The 20178-nt window shown below is 43.6% G+C and overlaps 1 protein-coding gene across 3 annotated transcripts in view; it reads right to left on the bottom strand.

The window, feature by feature from the left end:
• The window catches only part of met (MET proto-oncogene, receptor tyrosine kinase), a 61892-nt gene that overhangs the window by 38951 nt on the left and 2763 nt on the right, over positions 1 to 20178 (bottom strand). For all 3 annotated transcript variants that reach the window (XM_017474323.3, XM_017474324.3, XM_017474322.3), the window contains 2 exons: positions 18870 to 20036; positions 383 to 574 (listed from right to left, as the gene is read on the bottom strand). In XM_017474323.3, coding sequence (XP_017329812.1) covers positions 383 to 574; positions 18870 to 20027 — 1350 coding nt within the window. In that variant the 5' untranslated portion in view covers positions 20028 to 20036. The remainder of the gene's footprint in view (positions 1 to 382; positions 575 to 18869; positions 20037 to 20178) is intronic.

The raw sequence follows: 20178 nt of genomic DNA, 5'->3' as shown, positions 1-20178 counted from the left end.
GATATGGCAAAAATATCGTATGAAAACACAATATGCATCACGCTATATCATTTAGTTAACAAACTGCCAGCAAAGTGGAAGTGCTGTGATTAAAACTGTAAAAATGAAAAACTTTTAAACTGAGTATGATAATTACATTACATTAATGTCTACCAAAACTAAATTCTAACAAAAACCTGTAAAAAATGACAAATTCAAACTTTCATTCAGTCTCATTTAGTTTGTAATTATTATTTTTTTTAAACAACGTTCATGATACCAATGATACCTGCAGAAAAGAAGTGCATTTATCATGATATTTTTATTATATCATCTTATTGCCCAGCCCTAGTATTTTCTTCACTTGTGTATCTATAACATTCCTTTATCTGTTCCTCCTTACCTGGATGACTCTCCCATCTGCAGTCCCAAGGGTAGCCACTGTGTGTTCCTGCACGGGTACCACGGCGATGGAGGTGAGGAGAACGTCCCTGAAGCGGCCGTTAAACCAGTCTTTACGTGGATTGGTTCCTTTAACCTCCAACCTGTAGCCTTTGTCATGCTTCCCACAGCCAAACGAATCATCAAATGAGCTCTGCAAATAGTAAAAAAAAAAAAAGATCCCAAGAATCTAAATCCCAAGAATTCCACATGTATAACAAGTATGCTGTAATAGAGTTGTATACATGATATAATCAGCAGCACAAGTGTTTTACTGGCAGGGGGGTCTGTTTTCAAAGCCACCGTACTAAATGCATTTAATGGACTGCTTGAGGAAAAACAAAAAACCCTTATTGTATCTCGTAATCAACTGCTCCAGAAAGGGCCCTTGCATAACAGAGCTTAGCCATGTGTCTTCTCCCATGGAGCTCGAATCTTCCCTGCCACATTCGGACGGCTGAGCTCGCAGATGGCAGGGGTTCATGAGAAATTGGGAGGAATGTGAAACTCTCCTGCTGTCCAGCTTTCTTTGGCTGTGATCGCAACAACCTGTGGAGTTTGGTGGCTGATCTAGTGTTTCCTACATCGTTTTATGGATATGTGCAGCATTCTGGTCTCTTAACGTATTCTAAAGCAGCTTTTCAAAAAGTTATGGGGAAAAAAACATTTCCAACCTGAGTCTGTTTGCACCAAGAGTTCAACACATTTGGTGGCTTAATAAAGCCATATTCAAACTTAGATTCTCTGGCCGCTTGTCTGGAGTAAAGGTGTGCATTTAGAGCAGATGCACTTACCCAGAGCAACTTACAGTTATTTAATTTATACAACTGAGCAGTGACAGATGTGGGGTTGCCAGGACTTGAATTCACAACCTGCTAATCAGTAATCAGACATCTTACCCACTGAGCTACCACTCTAGTGTGCAGATTATCTGGGATCAGGGAAGTCATGGAAGTGGGCAGTTTTTTAGGCTCATGTGAACAGGATTGGGTGGTTCACTAAAATAGGCATGTACTGAGCACAGCAGGTTGCTCATTTACCACCAGTAACTGCTTTATTAGGGTTGTTGTGGTGTTAATGAATCATTTGTGTGTATTTTGGGAAATAGAAACAAGTCAATAGAAATCGTTAGAACATATCTCAGGCAGGTGCAAACATAATTGTGGAAACAGAATTTGGCATGAAGGTCTGCAGGAGTGGGTGGGATTTGACAAACTTTCTGAATTCACAGGTGGGAATGGTCAAAATCTCTGCTGGAGTGGGAAGGATTGGAGAAACTTTCTGCTGAAGCAGGTGGGATTGGTCAAACTCCTTGCCGAAGTGAGTGGGATTGATGAGGAGTAAGTGGGACTGGCTAGAATTCTTTCAGGGAGCAGGAGGGATTGGTCAGAATTCCTTCAGGAGCAGGAGGGATTGGTCAGAATTCCTTTGGAAGCAGGAGAGATTGGTCAGAATTCCTTCAGGAGCAGGATGGATTGGTCAGAATTCCTTCATGAGCAGGAAGGACTGGTCAGAATTGCTTTGGAAGCAGGAGGGATTGATCAGAATTTCTTCAGGAGCAGGAGGGATTGGTCAGAATTCCTTTGGAAGCAGGAGGGATTGATCAGAATTCCTTCAGGAGCAGGAAGGATTGGTCAGAATTCCTTTGGAAGCAGGAAGGATTGGTCAGAATTCCTTCAGGAGCAGGATGGATTGGTCAGAATTCCTTCAGGAGCAGGAAGGATTGGTCAGAATTCCTTTGGAAGCAGGAGGGATTGGTCAGAACGGGAGTAAAAAACAATCCTGTGCATGCCTCAACTCTGGAGTTTGCTTAGAGTGATTTCAGATAAGTTTTGCACCATGACCGAGTGTTAAACAGCATGACTGCTTAAAATAGTTATGTTACCTCCTATTTACTCCCGAACTACTGATCAGTTTCAAATCCAAGTAAAAAAAATAGACTCATTTAAATCATTTGTAAAAACAAACTTGCGATAACAACACCTTCTCCCAAATAAGCCAAGAGTCGGTCCGGTGTATGGACTCGAGTGTGAAAGCACACCTTTAGACAGGCTTTTCCAACTGGAACTAACTTTTTTTGTGAGTCCAAACCACCTGCCACCAAAGGTGGAGGATGGGAGAGTTAAGGCTGGTCAAGCTAGCACAGAACCCAGCATGAAGGCCAAGGAGTCATCAATTATTAATGAAACCAGACCCTGGCACCAGAGACCATGACTAAAGGGCTCAACCAAGTACAGCGAGCAGGCGGTTAATGATTAAGAGTGGGATCACACCAGCTCAGCTGGTGTACTGTTTCACTGTAGAATGGTAGTGGCAACACAACTACACAAAAGTTCATAAGGGCAGGAGAAAGTCAGTTTACGCCATGCCAGCCAAGCTGGGGCAAAAAGGGAGGAGAAAGAGAGAGCAACAATACAGAAGGCTGCATTACTTATAGCACCAATCCCATAATTCTTTTCAGAGAATTCTTTTCACTCGTGCTTTACCATGGTGAGTAAGACGTATGAGTCACAGCCAGGACTGCACTCAGAGCGAAACTCACAGCTTCATTTGAGGGCACGTCTCAAAGGGGAGCTTTGAAGCTGCAGAGAACAATACAGGCAGGTGATAAATCAGGCCAGAAGAGCAATAGGACCTGCTCCCGTTACCAGCTCGAGTAGACGCCGAGCCAGCCAGGGACAAACTTACTGTACCACAGCCAGGTGAGAGGGAGTGAGACATGCTGGAGACCTATAGGACTGCATCACCAGATACCACATGATGAGAGAGACAGAGGAATGTCTGCCACAGACAGCTCAATCTCTGATGTGATATGAGGTGGAGAGAGACGTGTAAGAAGAGGCAGGCCAGTGTGGACAGGCTGCTTTGATGCGTCCTCTGTATCATCAGCTACAAATTGAACTAGAATTCTGAATTAGATTGGCTTATCACCCCAAAAACAAGGTTGAAGGAAATAGTGATAGTCGCTGCACAGATTGAGAAAGATGGAGAAGAAAAATGTGCATGCCTCCTCTCCTGTGTAGACAAAGTAGTGGATCAAGGGTTGAAAATGAAAAACAAGAGTACTGTTTTGACAGGTTTCAGCAGCTATTACTTTGAGACTTTCTCCACTGAGGCAGGTCGGTCTCAGAGGGACTAATGCCGAAGAGCTTTCTATAGATTATAGGGTTTTGTGGTATTAGGTTTCTCTGTCTCTCCTTATTCTTTAAAGTTTAAATCAGTCAGAGAATTGTACGTGTTTATTCCTATCCCGAATTCAGTAACTTATTAAAGAGGAATTTCTCAAAACGTTGATTATTGTTGGATTTTTAAATTGTATTCTATGCAAAAATTCACACACATGTAATTAGACAAAGCTTCATTTGCATAGTTGTACATTTATGGAAAAGTTTCAGTACATTTACATAATAACGCATCATGGACTCTGTGTTCTCTATGAGAAAATAACATATACCCAAGTCTTGATACTGTTGACATACAGACAACGCAATATTTATCCTCAGCCAAAGAATCCTGCAGGTATCTGATATTTTGAAACTTTTAAATCTCCCAAAATACTGTCCTGCGGCACAGTGTTATTACCCTGATAATGGGCCTGCACAAAAATGGCTCCAGTGTAACATTTAGAGCGATTCATATTGTGTCCAGCACAATGGACGGCTGATTGGGTTACTGAGATCCACCTTTGGTGTTTTACAGCTTTACGGCCTTCGGCGTCTCCTCTGTGAGGCCTGATCTGGGTGTAAGGAGATCTGAAGGCCAAAATGTCACCTCCACATGTTCGCTGTTCTCCCTCAGGCTGAGGTACAGTGCACTGGAGATGCCGCTGCAGTCATACATAGGACCGGAGCTTCCTGGGATTGCAGAAGTTCTGGAGCTCAACGCAATCATCTGCCCTCTGGCTGAAATAACACGACATTTTGACCCTGGGCAGCTCAGTCTTAGCTCAGCGTAGACATAGTAGTTGTTATTGGAAGGGCAGCTCCACCTGCACGCTACAGAGCAACCCGACTCTGGTGTTGGTGGAGTTTCTTAGATTACTGGGTCATGGAGATCAGCAGTGTGGGGGTAATTAGAGAAGCGGGTAATAAGGTTGGATTAGAGCGCAGCATTGAGCAGGGGGTTTAAAACACTCGGGGCTGCCTAATTCAGAAAAAAACACACACCACTGTGGGAATGATCAAACATCTGGATAGCAACACAGACTTCCACATCTATTCCAAAATTAATTTTAAGTTCATGTTTATTCATTTTAGGATTAGCCTTTATCCAAAGCATTGTTTTAGTTCGTCCCTGATCTGTGCATCCTTCCAGTTCTCTTCAAGCTGAAATCAAAACTGACCTTTCCCCCCCCCCTTTTCCCTTGCTCATGTCCTTGGTCAGACTGTGATGATTCATCAGTACTAATCACATAAAAGATCAAATTCTTGTTTGTATGAAATTTTCATCTAAATTGCAGCGCCTCTGGAGGCGTTTGTTTAGTATTAAATATAATCCTAGCCAAACGCCAAAGACAAGATATCAAGATACTGATACGATTCGGAGTCAGTATTTGAGTCAGCACCTCTGTTCCCAGGGGAGAAGGCTCACAACACACATTCTTGTCTTATTCCTGGGATGAAATTTTCTTCTTTCGTCCACTTTTGTTCACTGGATTTTGTCCACATCCTCAAACGAACATACCGGTGGTATCTATCCTCTATATGTGACTCTGTGTTTTGTTTTTGAATCGCCCACTTTTCATAAGCCAATCAAACTCCTGCCCGTCCAAATATGGCGTTTCACTCGCAAATACACCACATTGTGGAAGAAAAATACATTAAAATCTCCATGTTCAAAACTCATAGCTTATTATCCAGTTCTTCATTTTATTCTGTAACTATTATAAAAATCAGATGAGGATATATCGCCAGCACTTCAGCGTATTTAATTAAAATCCAATGGACTGGGGAAGTACATTGGAGCCTTCACTTGCCTAGTGGGCTGGCTAATGTATTTATGATTTCTCCACCACTGAACGTAATAGTAATAGGCATTTAGAGGGAGAAATGTAAGCCTGGACCTGCTCTGCGTTTAATAGATCCATGAGGAGCAGGATTTGCTCCTTGCTTAAGTTTCGTGTTCAGTATCACTTCATGGTCCAGATTTTAAACTGAAGAATTAAAGAGGAATAACAAAATATGGCGGATATAAAACTCCTTGCAGCCAGGAGAGACTTTAAAAATAAAACCGTCCGTCACTGCTGCACGCCTGACTGATGCCGGAGTCGCTTTTCCACTTCCTGGCATAAAGATCCTTCAAGCAGCGTAGAGGTTCCCAAAGTATTTACAGAATCTCTCCTGAGCCATGAACATCCATCCAATTAGAGCAACGCAAACGAAAGAGGCATAATGTAACGATCAGGACGGCTCGGGTGAACTCTCATCATTTACTGTTACAGTGTGGAGCTATTCGGAGCATTAGAGTAAAAATGGTCGTTTATTAAAGCAGACAAGATGAGTCACGGCTTAAGGATCCCTCTCCTACATCCACAGTCATGTTAGAACATAAAGCTAATACGGGCATGTGAGTGAAGGAGAAAAAGCTTGGCACAAAACGAAATAAAATCTTGACAGTGACATTTTGAAAATATGAACTATAAACCAAAAAAAAAAAAAAAAAAAATGTAAAAAGCACGCAAATGTCTGGTTTGCGGCGCTCCGGGACAATCAATTCCACTTGAGCGTAAGGGATTGGAAGACATTTTTCCCTCTTTGATGATCTTACGCTCCTTCATGAATGATGGTGCAAATTGTGGCTTTAAATGAACCAGACGTATGCAGCGGATTCTTTTTCACAGTAACCACTTGCAGGAATCTCGAACTTCTGCTCTCAATTGTGGTCTAGTAAAATGAGATTTCTTTTGGTCTTCTTGAGGACACGTCCAGACAAAATTTTGGGAAAATGCAGTTCCACACAGATACGTTTTGGAAAATATGCACACAGGACCACGCCAGTCCAGTGACAGAAATGTACATCATAAACTGTTATGTCAAACGCCCTTAAGAATGACGTTAAGAGCTGCGTATTGAACGGTAGAGAAGGCAAAATGCGGAAAAACCGCCATCATGGCTGAAAGGAAGTTCGTTTATCTTTTAGTAACCGCTTTATCTTGCTCAGAGTCAGGTCCTAATACAAAAAAAAACAAACAAAGGATAATGAGGTCTGTTCAAGCATACACTCGAATACAACATTTTCACTCGGATATTATCTGGAATCTGTGTTTACAGCACGGTTTAAAGCGCCGGAGCGATGGATCCGAGAGCAGTACCAAAAACGGAACCCCGTCACACACTTTCCTAACACAGCGAAAATGGAGTTTCCTTCTGTGACTCATAATGCTGATTTCATGTGGATGTGAGGCCAAAATGCAGGGGGGGAAAAAAGGACATTAAAAGAAATCCAGAAGTGTGAACGGAGAACTTTCACCCTGAGACTTTGCTAGTTCCCAGGACTCTTCAACATCCTTAAACAACAGATCTCAGCCTCCTAGTGTGTGATATCAGAGCTCCAAAAAGAAAAAGAAAAAACAGCTAGCTATCTAAAGTCAACAAGAGCTCCTTAAAGGAGACCTGCCAATGAACACGTTCCGTTCTGTATTACTATGTCGTGTTGTGAAAGGCACCTAATGCTTTAAATGCTCTCTCATTTAGGCCAGATGTCAACAAGCCACTTTTCTTTGGCTGTAAATCTTGTAGCTGAGTGCAGCAGGACTGTGTGTGTGTGTGTGTGTGTGTGTGTGTGTGTGTGTGTGTGTGTGTGTGTGTGTGTTCGTACTCATACCGGACAAGACAAGTTCAGTTCTACAAAACACAATGTGGGAGGGACAGACTCAGCTGTGAGCCGAGAACAAACGACGTTTCCTCCACACGCCTTAGGGAGGCCTGTCAAAACAAGTCCGACTCAGGTGTGATTTAAGAGAAATCTAATGTGTGCGTTTGTTTTTCAAAGGTAAAGAGCGGTAAACACGCTTTAAAATGTTAACATGCTTTACGTCTGGTTTATACCTCATCGATCGGTCAGAAGGTGTTCATTAACCTTCTATAACAGCTCTGTCAGTGGTGCAGCTCTCAGATCGCAGGGTTAAATTCATGCGCTCGGTCTGATACGTTATGGTTTCTATAGTTAGATGGTTAGATGGTTAGATTTCTCTTATAGTAACAGCTTGTTCATGGTAGACGGGCCACATGAACAGATTAGAAAATTGTGTGTAATCACTGATATGGTGAAGTTTTCTGTAAGGAGGAGGAGTCTCCAGTGCCAGCACTTTTGTAACAGTCAGAGGGAACACTGTAAGTTTAAGTTTTCTGATATCTACAGCACAGAGGAGTTTACGCCTTGCGGTTTCTCAGTAACATGACAAGCTGCATGGAGTTTTTTTTTCCACTTATTAACTTCAAGAGAGGGAAAAAGAGAGGCTGGTGAGGGAACGACTGTTTATTGTGGCTATAAACCTACTGTAAGTGAGAACAGGAACTAACTTGTTTTGCCTAAGGTTCCACAATGTTAAATGTAACTATAAACATATACATCATATGACGTCTTTCTTCAATAAATAAAACATTGTAATTGTGGGAAAATTGCTGTGGTGTCAAAGGAATAATAATAATACACTTCAGGATGTGCTGTCATAGGAAAATGAAAACTCTGGTGTGGTAACAGTAACTCCGCTTCATCTCACCACCCTGTTGTTGATTATTTTTCTCTTACAGCACAACACTGAGTGCCCCCATGGTTGAAAATGCACAGCAAACATGCCCTCTAGGGAGCCCCTGTGGTACATAAAACATGCCCCTATGGTAGACAAACTGTGATTAAGTGCCCTCTACAGTGTCCTTACGGTGGAGAAAATGTGATCAAGTGCCCTCTAGGGTGACCTAACAGTGAAGAAAACATGACGTGCCTGCTAGGGTGCTCATATGAGCAAGAAAATGTGATTCAATTAACTCTTATGCCCCTATGTGCCTTCTAGGGTGCTCCTATGTGTGAGAAAAGGTGATGAAGTGCCCTCTGGGGTGCCAGAACAGTGGAGAAAATACGATGACATGCCCTCTAGGGTGCTCCCATGTGTGAGAAAAGCTGATGAAGTGCCCTCTAGGGTGTCATAACAGTGGAGAAAATATGATGACATGCCCTCTAGGGTGCTCCTATGTGTGAGAAAAGGTGATGAAGTGATCTCTAGGGTGCCATAACAGTGGAGAAAATGCGACAATGTGCCCGCTAGGGTGCTAGTAAGTGCAAGACATTGTGATGAAGTGCCCGCTAGGGTGCTAGTAAGTGCAAGACATTGTGATGAAGTGCCCTCTAGGGTGCTTCTATGTGCAACAAATCGTGATGAAATGCCCTCTAGGGTGCGCTAACAGTGAAGAAAATGAGATGATGTGCCCTATAGGTTCTCGCACATGCAAGAAAATGAGATGAAATGACAGCCTGTCTCCACCCTGGTTTCATTCCTTTCTTACTGTATATCACTACGCCTGTACGGTATTATAAAAAATGTGCATTTTTCACACTCTGGGTACAAACATAAGATTTAATCCACATCAGCTCACTGGCAAAACACAACTAACTAAATATTCACGCTCCTCAGAAAAACAGAGACAGTAAACAGGTGGCAGTCCTTATTTTTTTATGATTTACCCTCTAAGCACCAGCCAGCCAGTTTATTAAGTGCTTTGAATCCATGCAGTAAAAAGGAAAACAAACGTGGCTGTAACGTGTGGAGAACAGAAACACCGAGAAAACAATGGATCATTGTGCCGAGTTTTCACACTTGTGAAACCACTGGCTTCTCATCTATCTTTTTTTTTTTTTTCACCCTTCAGAGGGCTTTTGGGGTTCCTGTTTAAAAGACAGCGTTATTAAAAACACATCTGTTTTAAAGGAAGGGCACACATCCAGACTCGACATGAGCTTTGGGTTGGACACTGAATAAAATGAGTTAGTAATTTAAATAAAAGCTTTCTGCTCGCAGTTTACTTAAAGGATCCGTTCCCAGGAGCAGGGTAAAGAAACAGACGCTTCTGGCTCGTAAAATTTTCTGAACCAGGCTGGGGGTGTGGCTGATTTTTAATGCCGATCCGGAGTGATTTTCGAGGGAACAACAGTTTCGAGGTGAGCAGCTAACGCCCTAGCAGCTAGCTAGTTAGCAGTGCAACAGTAAGAAAACACTACGGTGTGGTTTGTTTCAGAAAGAAACGAGGCCACACCCAAATCCTGTTCGTGTTTGATTAAAATCGATTGGCTTTTACCAATACACGCTGTCACAAAGCTGATTTACAGAAATCCAGATGTGATTTAGATCCTTAATGAACAAGCCAGAGGTGACAGTGGTGAGGTAACAGTCTCTGAGGAGGAACCTTGAGAGGAACCAGAATCGAATTGAAACCAGTCCTCTTTTGGGTGACACCGGATAGTGGGATTAGATAGACTCTTCTACAGTTATACACTAACGTCAGTGCTGAGTGAGGTGAAAGGATGTTCAGTGTGAGCGTCGGGGTATTTATGTATAACGCCGTGTTCGTGGTAACGTCATGTTCCACCTAGGGACGTTCTAGGACTGGGCGATATATCGATATAACATCCATATTGTGATAAATGATTACGCGATACACTTTTCTGAGATATCGTTGGTATGGCGATGTATTTTTTTTAAACATTTTTAATAATCACAAATTAAACGGTGCTGAAAGGATGCCGTTGATTTGACGTCACCGGAAAAAAAAAAAAAAAAAACTTCTATGTCTTTTTAGGCATTAAAGAAAAGTACCATCAAAGTCAGTTTAACGTTTTTTTCTTTATTTTACTCCTTTTTTGCAGACAGTTTGATAGCTAAACTCTAAATCGTGATACGTGTCTCATATCGTAGAAATGTCCTCAGGTATCATGATATGATATTTTTGTCGTATCGCCTAGAGGCCTAGAGCGTTCAATACACAAAAAAACCCAAAACAACATGGACGCCTTCATGAAAGCGTGCCTTTTGTTTGCTCCATCAGCGCATGTATCGCTTATAAGAAGCTTTAATCTCGCTTTCACAGTTACAGGCCTGAGTGGCTATTGGTGCTTTTCTTCTTTAGGACCTTTAAAGCAACAAGCTCGTTGTCTAACGCTAGTGATAACTCTGTTTATGGTTACGTCCTCAAAACGGTGATTAGTATGGTCAGTTATAGATTTAAGCAAGTGCTGTGTCTGTATATTCACTGATCGAAAGTCAATACTGCTATAAAAGAACTTTACACTGTTCGCAGTGTAAGCGGCCATGTTGATTTGGGGAATTCTGGTAGGTGAGAAGACTATCCCAAGTCGATGAGTGGAAATTTCAAGGCGAGGGGGCGTTTACCGCGGTTTTGCCTGGTTGTAAGCGGGGAAGTACAAGTTGCAGTACAAGTCTAGCATCCAGGTGAGATTATCTTTGGTAGAACAAGTCTAATTAACTGGGGCGGATTTCTTTTCTCCTGTTTCAAACTTTATTCACGTTCGCTCAGAGTCGAGGAAGAGGTTCTTCTTTATTTATCTGTCAAATAACACCACTGTTCCTTCGATCAGTTGACCAAACAGGATCTTTTCACGCGCCGCTAAATCCACAACCCGGGGTGTCAGGTAAAGCTTGCTCTCCTTTCAGCAGGTGATTTAACGAGCTGAGGAAGACGTCTTAGTAAGAGCTGAGTGAGCGAGCACACAGGAAAAGAGCACACAGGATTGGCTCAGATAAGCTCTTATTTGCCGTTTGCATTGTGTGAGTTCGGCTGCTGATAAGAGCGTATGGTCAGCGCGGCGGCCGGGCCGGGCTTCCCTCCTTCACCTGCGTTCACACAGGATCCAACAGGCCCATTGTGTCACTCCTTCTGATAGAGTCGTAAACGTGAGAACAATAAAGACCGTATCAATTCAGGTTCAAACAGAGCCGAAGCGGCCTCGTGTGCCGCTTCGGCAGGTTTTGCGATCCGAGTTAACCTTTTAAACTTTGACTCCTGTACCTACACACCTCTTCCGTTAGCTTCACTGGAGTTACTGAATAATTCATACGATTCGTCTGTCTACGTAATAAAGTAAACGATGCATTACGACCAAAAAAAAAAAAAAAAAAACGAGCTTTGATGAAACTCACAATCCATGAAAGCAGGAAATTACCACAAGCAGCAAAAACGAGGAAGTGGGAGTCATAGCGAATGAACGATACGGATTAACACGGGTGCCTACAGGCGAGTGACTCATCAGGACGACTTGACAGCTTACGCATGTACCTGAATTAAGCCTAATGCAGAGCTGACAGGAATCCAGTGCTGGAAGGCAGCATAAAAGACGAGCGTGTGTTACCTGTAAATAAACGACTTGGCGTGACTGGAACAACGTGCCTAAGGAGAACGTTATAAGAGCGGCGAAAACAGACGACAGGTTGCGTCCGTGGAATCCGAGGTTTATGATTTGCCTTTATCTGCTTTATATGACTTCGTGTCTCCCCACTAGACAAACACAGATACTCACACACACTTACACGCTCGTGCACACCCACCCACACACACACACACACACACTGACGTGTATTTTAAAACGTAAACTTTACATACAGTACATATAGGACATTCATCTATTACTGTAAGTAAATAATCGAGCATTTAATAAAGCACAAGGATGGACAAATGATAAAACGATTAGCTAACTGAAAGCTCTGAAACCTAATTGGTGAGGCTAAAAAGTGTCAGCTGACATTATGTGCTAGCGTAACATATGTGAGCGATATAGTCAGCTAGTTAAGTGCGGTGACAAACAAGAATAAGATCATGTAACAAATTGTGTTTACAAAACGTCAGCAAGTTGTGAGATGTAGTGTTCTGTCACAGCATGTCATGGGCTAGCGTCTTCTCGGTATGTTCAACCACGAGGTGACGGCATGTGGGAAGAGTTTTATCAGCGGGTTTATCATCCAGCTAGTCAACCAGACCCTCAAGCGATCCGTGTCGCAGCACCGTGAAGAGTATTTAAATAAAGCTGGGTTCCAGAGTAGTACGAATGGAAAAGCGTTTGCTTCACTGTCCGGAGATCGATGATGACTCCCAGACATCAAAACTGGCCGTGCTCGCTGGCTGGGAGGGGCGCCTTGTCAATCGTGAGAGTCTGTGAGCTCGTGTATGCAGAAGAGGATGGAAAGGGCTTTCCTCTGAGTGTGTTACGCCAACCTTTGACGCAGCAGTTTGAAAAGATGGCTGGATTCACATGGAGGAAGCACGTGTTGGCTTTCACCATGTAGATGCTGCATCATAAGGGAGGGATTTGGCCAAGAACACATCTGGGAGGAAATGGGGGAGGGGAAGTTTAGAGAAAGCTACAGATTCAATAAGGGTTGTGTTTTAATCTTTCTCTGGTTGTTAAACTGTCGTGTCTGTCAGGCAACAGCACGTCATATGGGACAGGTGCTGTGTGTGTGTGTGTGTGTGTGAGAGACTGTGAGTGAGAGACCGAAAGTGCGACGTCATGCACCTGAGTGCCAGCTGCCTGATCTCCTCCCGGCGCCATGATGGTCCAGAGTCACGCAGGAGCAGAGCGTGACGCCGTGTGTAAACATGCAGCTGCATACATCCACCTGTTTAGACCGTTGGAACCTACTGTGTGTGTGTGTGTGTGTGTGTGTGTGTGTGTGTGTGTGTCTGACTCAAGCTGCCTCCACAGACTCCACCATATAATTGCGAGGCAGCTCTCATAACATTCCTGCACTTGCATCTGCATTCACCGTCTCCCACTCAGCCATGTGTACACGTTACCAGGGAGAAGCAAGAGCGAGCAGGCAGGACGCGACAGGCACGTTGCCTTTCACCCTGTGATATTTATTCCTCCGCAGCGAGCAGGAAACCTCCCCGCAGCCGAGCCCTGACCTACGAACGACGCTCGGTTTCGCCACTCCGTGCAAATACCAACATGACCGGGCAGCAGCACACAAGTACACACGCCGCAGCTCGTTCGCCGTCGTACGTGCCAGGTCCTAATTACACCAAAGGACACTCTGTCCTCAAACCATCAATAAAGAACGCAGGCTGAGTGTTTACCGACGTAACAGGCTAGATACAAATGATACAAATATTTCATAAATCTTTCGCGGCAGAAAAGTGTTGCAGTTAGTATCCTAGCTTGTGTCAATTTTATGTATAAGGAGACTAATGTCAACCTTATAATTAGCAAAGTGTTTTTGCGTGCTGTCAAGTTTAAATCGTTCACTTACTTCAATCAAACGCGTGAATTTAAGTCAAAACAAATACGAATAGGACAAAAGTAAACTGGAAAACAGGAAGACGGGGAGGCACTCTTTCGCCGTTTAGTTGCCATTTTGTAGCTTTCTCTGAACTTTGCCTTTTATGGAGTTTTGTGGGTGTGGCTACAATAAATGTACTGCACTCCAGCTGCACTTAAACAGTATGGTTTCACATAGAAAAGACAACATAGCAGTACTATATTAGATATCAAAGAAATGAATCATGCTGATTAGTCGGGGACTTATTTTTTTCCTTAAAGCGCACCTATTATGGTTTTGAAACGTGCCTAATTTTGTTTTAAATCTCTCATCCAATAGATTTACATGCATTCGAGGTCAAAAAACACGTTAATGTGCTCATCATTTAAACTGCAGCAATAGCTTTTTCCACTAGTGTCAAAAACGACTCGTTAAATGATCCTTTCTAAATGATTCATTCTAAACTCCTCCTTTCAGAGAGCATACTCTGCTCTGATTGGTCAGATGTCTCAGTCTGTTGTGATTGGTCTACCGCTGTCGAAAAGGAAACGCCCACTACCATAACGAGTTTCAGCTCCGTCTGACAGCGGGCAGCCGATGAAGACCAGAGGCGGGGTTTTTTTGTTACAAACCTACGTAGATTAGTACAGGAAGTAAAGTCTGGAATCACTAACGACTCGTTTCAGCTGTTCGGAATCGATTCCTTCTTTTATGAGTCAATAACTCCGTTTGTCGTGCGCTTCGATTTTTGAAACTTTGCAGACGTTTTTACATTCGCAAACAGCTCTATAACACACTACATGAAAGGGAATATCTGAAACACCAGACTAGGTGCACTTTAAAACTGCTAAGTGTGAATCTGCCGTGAATAAGCCTGGTTATTTATAGGTGACTTAAACATCTACACACATCTGTACGAGGTACAACAGACGAGTGTGCGTGTCATTCCTCGGAGAACTGTGATTTCCCATTAAAACATGACACAAGACAAAGTGGCGTGAAATCAATCGCCCCAAAGTGTTTGTACCGTTCGGCTTTTAAAATCGCGATCTGGAAACAGCCATGAGCGCTGTTGTGATTAAAACGGCCGTCGATCAGAGCTCACTCGGTTGGAATTATATTTACGGACCATAATCAATGAGGTTTCAGATTCAATTTAAAAGCAATCTGCCGGCTGTTTCGCTAATCGAATTGCTAGCCTGATCGGATAGTAATTTTGACTTTAAAACATGTCTGCTAGTTATTATATATGTACGATGTACTGGTAAGTCACAGAAAACTTATTGATGCACTTCCAGTTTGTTATAATAGGCCTATATAAAATATAGTGCCTCTGTTACGCCGTAACCAATATTGCTTAGTGATGGCAAACGGTGGCGTCAATCATTTGAAGAGGCTCTTCTTCTCATTAATGTGAAGCTTTTAAGCACACTGGACGTTTATCAGCACTAACAGTCAGGTGGCAGGAATACAAGCAAGAAACAGTAGTCAAAAAAAGACCAAAACAACTTATTACGTCACATATCTTTGCAGCATAGCGGTTTTAAAGCCTGGACTATATTGCCCTGATAAGGAGTGATAACAAAAACGAACGCGAGCCCGTTCAACATCTGCTAGGAACGGTGTTATAAACTCAACCGATGGCACTAAGAATTTATCTGCTCCTTAAGGTGTTTTTACTTTATTGGAAAGTTGAAACTGGGGCTTCTTTAAACACTGAAGGTGAGTGACAGGGTTTGTGTCTGCCTGGATCTGTATCTTCTCTTAGGGGTAATCTATGGCGTAAAAAGCACTTATCTAGTGTCATTAAAAGCGAATTTGGCCCTGGTACACCGACGTAGCGAAAAGCGATAGAAGCTGCGCCGATGCCGAGCGGATGACAATGTTTAGAACAGGAGATACGCGGAACAAAAATATTTGAGGTGCCTGAACGGAGCCGGCCGGGTTTTTCTGACGTGATGAATGGGGAGCACTTTGTACAGTTTGTACAGATGAAGCCCTAAAGGCGCTGAGGAACTGTAACAGACGAGAGAGAAAGAGAGCAGGAGGGAAATAACTTCCTTCTACGTCGAGATGAACTGTTAAAACGACCCTTTCGGAGACCGGCACGCACACAAAGGACACCTGTCGGGGTGTTCGAGGTCTCAGGCTGTCCGCAGAGATTCAGATAAGATAGCCGAGACGGATTTACAAGTCTCCGAGGTTCAAAGAGCTTGAATCTTCTTCGCGACCTCCGAGTAAACAGAGTCAGAGCAAACAGGTCAAAAAGTAACTCTGCAGTTAATAAACAGTCTTCTACACTAAAGTATATTAACTAACGAACCAACCATCACGTGCTACAGCAATTACAATTTTTTTTTTTATATATATAATCAAAGAATGACAGATCGTCCTTTTTATCCAGTGACTGTTACAGTTAACGGTGTGGAACGCCTGCGAAACAAGTTAGTTCCTGTTCTCACTTACGTTATAGCAGCTATAAGCAGTCGTTCCCGCACCAGCCTGTGTTTTTTTTTTTTTATTATTTATTTCTCTTTGAAAAATGCAGCTTGTCATGTTATGGAAAAATTTATCAATACATTCTGACCAATCAGAATCAAGCATTCAAAAAAAAAAGCGCCGTGGTATACGCTGTAATATAAAACAATTCACTGGGTTTCAATTCAAGGCCTTGATGCTCACGTACAAGACCTCGTCTGGAACAGCACCCCTCTACCTCAACACTCTCCTGAAGGCTTACGCTCCCTCACGGAATCTGCGATCGGTTAACGACGACGCTTAGTGGTGCCTACTCGGCGTGGCTCGAGGTCCCTTTCCAGAACCTTCAAACTAGCCGTCCTTCAATGGTGGAATGAACTTCCAACCTCAATCCGGACCGCAGAACAGCTAAAGACCCACCTCTTCCGTGAGCACATAACTAACCCCTAAAACGTCAACCCCACATTGAAAAGAAAAAAATAAACTTACTCTGGCTCTTACACCTCTACTCTGTGCACTCTAGATCTCAATTATAAATCCTGTAAGGTAGCGCTACTTATTGTTCTCCGCATTGCTTGTATTTCCTCATTTCTAAGTCGCGTTGGATAAAAGCGTCCGCTAAACCAATAAACGTTTCAGAACGATATGTTGATGAACTGTAAAAGGCGTCGAGTTTAAAAGCCCTGGGCTTCCTATCTGATGATGCGTGTAATGTACCACCGCGCCTCCTCGGCTGTTTTTCAGTCACGACTCGCCGGCGTCTCGTTATCAAGCGCGCTCGGAGTCGTTACGAGTCATCTTTAGCTATGCAGGTCGTGTGCGCGGACTAGCTTATATAACCCCGTACCGCTATGAACTCTGGGAAGCGTATATCGACAGACTGCTCGAGGAGTCGTCACGAGTTAAATTCATGCCTTTATTGATCTCCAATGGTTTAGCGATTGATCCGATCCGTGCTGATGGATGAGAGAGACGGAAAGGCAGCTCGGTGATTTATAGACATGAGGGAGAAGATGAAGCCATGGGCTCGTGACGAAATGTCAGCTCTGCTAGATGAAATATTATAACGTGTTCTCTGTAACATATCAGTGTTCCTCATGACCACACACACACACAATCTCTATCCACCACCTCTGGATAAGTGTACATGTGAGACACTAGAACGTCATGGCATTTCCCTGCGTTGAGAATAGAAGTCTCATAATAGAAGTCTAGGAAGACATTTTCATGAATTATTTTGATTCAGCGTGAAGATGTATTTGCGTTTATGAGTTATTAGCCACAAAATCTTCAGGAGATCTAACACCATTTAAATGACTTTTTACAGTCTTGCTCCAGCGTTTGAAAGTAACACGACCCTTTGACCTTTACCGTTAAAGTATAACGGCTGAGGTTTTAATTCTGCGTTATACAGACACTTATTTTAAAAACCACGGTTTCCCACCGTTTCATTTCCAAATCGGATCGTGGAAGAAACCCAACAATCTTCTTTTGTTTTATCCGTTTTGTTTACAAATGAAGATTACGTGTATATCGCGCTACCGATGAAGACTGATTCTGAGTGCGATTGTTACTCGGAGTCGCGTAAAAACAACCCAGGTTTAAATGACATACAAATTTACAGGCTATTTTAGGGTTGGGTTTTTTTGTTGTTGTTGTTGTTTGCTATCACACTTTCCCTTCCATCTAGCTTCACTAGTTCCACGACAACATCGAGTGATTCTGACTCAGAGGAACAACTGAAGGCAAGAAAGCGAACGTGAAAATAAATACGGGGAAATATTTTTGAATGCGAATATGGATTTTACAAACACGATGGTTAAGAACGAAGAGAAAACAAAAAGCCAAGCTCACAGTCAGAGAAAAGTCCATTTGGGGTCACTTGTTAACCATGAAGTTCACCATAACAACGCTCTTACCTAGCTAGTAGAGTATGTAGATTTATTATTATCATTAATACAGATGAAATAAAGACAGCTGTAGCTTTGGAGGAAGCAAACCAAGCGAATCTGAGCTTCGTGTGTGACCTGACTGTACGCAGCCACAGTTAAAGTGACGCGTCACGTCACGTTAGAGGTGAACGTCCCACAAAATACACACATGCTGTTATACACTTGAAGTTATTTTTAGCGACGGCAACGTTGAAACCAGTCATAAAGGAACTTTGATGTGAAAAACTTGAGCTTTTTAACTTTTGGAACCTCTGCTGTGACCAAAAAAAAAAAAAAAAACATTCCCTATGCATTCATCACACATGTGCTGGTGGTTACAAGGAAATGTGAAATTCTTGTGTGGGGTATTCACATATACGTTGGAGAATTCCTTCAAGACCATCCGTTAATGCATTTTCTATACCGCTTATCCTACTGGGTCGTGGGGAACCTGGAGCCTATCCCAGGGAGCAGGGGGAACAAGGTGGGGTACACGCTGGACGGGGTGCCAATTCATCTCAGGGCACAATCACATACACATTCACACACCCATTCAGACACTTTGGACACGCCAATCAGCCTACTGTGAATATCTTTGGACTGGGGGAGGAAACCGGAGTACCCGGAGGAAACCCCCATAGCAGGGGGAGAACATGCAAACTCCGCACACAGGGCAGAGGCAGGAATCGACCCCCCCAACCCTGGAGGTGTGAGGCGAATGTGCTAACCAATTCACTATTTTAATCTTTAATATTTTATAGGAAATAAATAATCACCTGGTTGTAGGACTTCATTTTGGCTCCAGTTAAGTGGTAGAGCGGCTTGGTGTAGGCCTGCCTCATGAAGTCCTTGAAGAAGTTGTTGATCTCGGCGATAGAGATGACGCACACTGTGGAGCTGGCTGTGGGCTCGGGGGAGTTCGGCTTGCTCTTGGCGAACGCGGCGAAGAGCACGTCTTCTCCTTCTTTAAAGCCCATCTCCCTGCGTAGGTTGCTTCCGGTTTTGGCTACGTGAGCGGCCTGGAGGACGTTGAACACCGTCTGGGTCGAACGTTTCCGTCTCCCTTTCTCCGAGTAAATGCACTCGAAGGGCATTTCCACGTAGTGTTGAAGCTCCAGGTCGGAGGAGCAGATACGGACAATTCGCGTGTGGAAAGCCCTGGAGCTGCTTTCTCGCTGCACGGTGAGGAAATAAACATACGAGCCACTATGGAAGGAATAGACATAGTGCAGAGGATAATTCCCGCGCAACGCTGGCTTCAGGTCCATGTAGGACTGCTCGGAAACATACTCGAAGCGGTCCTGGGTGTCCCACATCTTTCGGACGGAGATGGTGTGGTGAAGACGTGGAGCTGGAGACGGATCTAGCGGCTCCGAATTTGCAACGAAGAACCTCACGACTCTACCGACTTCCACGTTCACGATCCGGGTTCCGGCTGGACCTGCGACATAGCAGCTGCCGTCTTTGTTATGGGAACCCATGCAGTCCACCTCGACGTCTTCCTGACCGTCTTCCAGCAGGTACCGGCTGCAGACGCCGTTCCCGACCGTGCCGCAGACGAACAGCTCGGGGTCGTAGTAGGTCTCCATTATCAGGGCCATGCTGGTGTTGTTAGCGTTGGGACGTTGGCCGGTGCAGCATTCACAAGAACTGCATTGTGGGCCATCGTGCACAGGTCCGGTCTTATAATCGTCGACTTTCTTGAGGTCGGCAGATAACGCGTAAAGAATGTTGGTAGCGCCGACGTATACGCTTCCGTTGAAAACTAGAAGATTCTGGACAGGTGTGTTTGAGACAAAGCGAGGGAGGTCGTACGTCACGGAAAGATTAAGTTTGGAGATTTCGCTCGGTTCCTCGCACTGGCCAAATATGCCCCACCATAACGTCTGGAGAATGAGAAGAATGCATGCGGCACTGGGAAGGGTAATTCTCATTTTGCTTGTCTGGAGGGCAAAGAAAATGTCCGATTAGATGTAAACAGTATAAGCAGGGAAAGTTCAATATTACTGTACCTATATGATTAAAAAAAAAGTCAAAAACATGTCAGGTGTTATGAAACAATTGGTACAACTGGCAAAAGTACCT

The sequence above is a fragment of the Ictalurus punctatus genome, chromosome 8 (genome assembly GCF_001660625.3).
Source record: "Ictalurus punctatus breed USDA103 chromosome 8, Coco_2.0, whole genome shotgun sequence".
Taxonomy (NCBI): Eukaryota; Metazoa; Chordata; class Actinopteri; order Siluriformes; family Ictaluridae; genus Ictalurus; species Ictalurus punctatus.
Note: the sequence above shows the minus strand (reverse complement) of the source record. Positions and strands in the feature narration are given on the sequence as shown.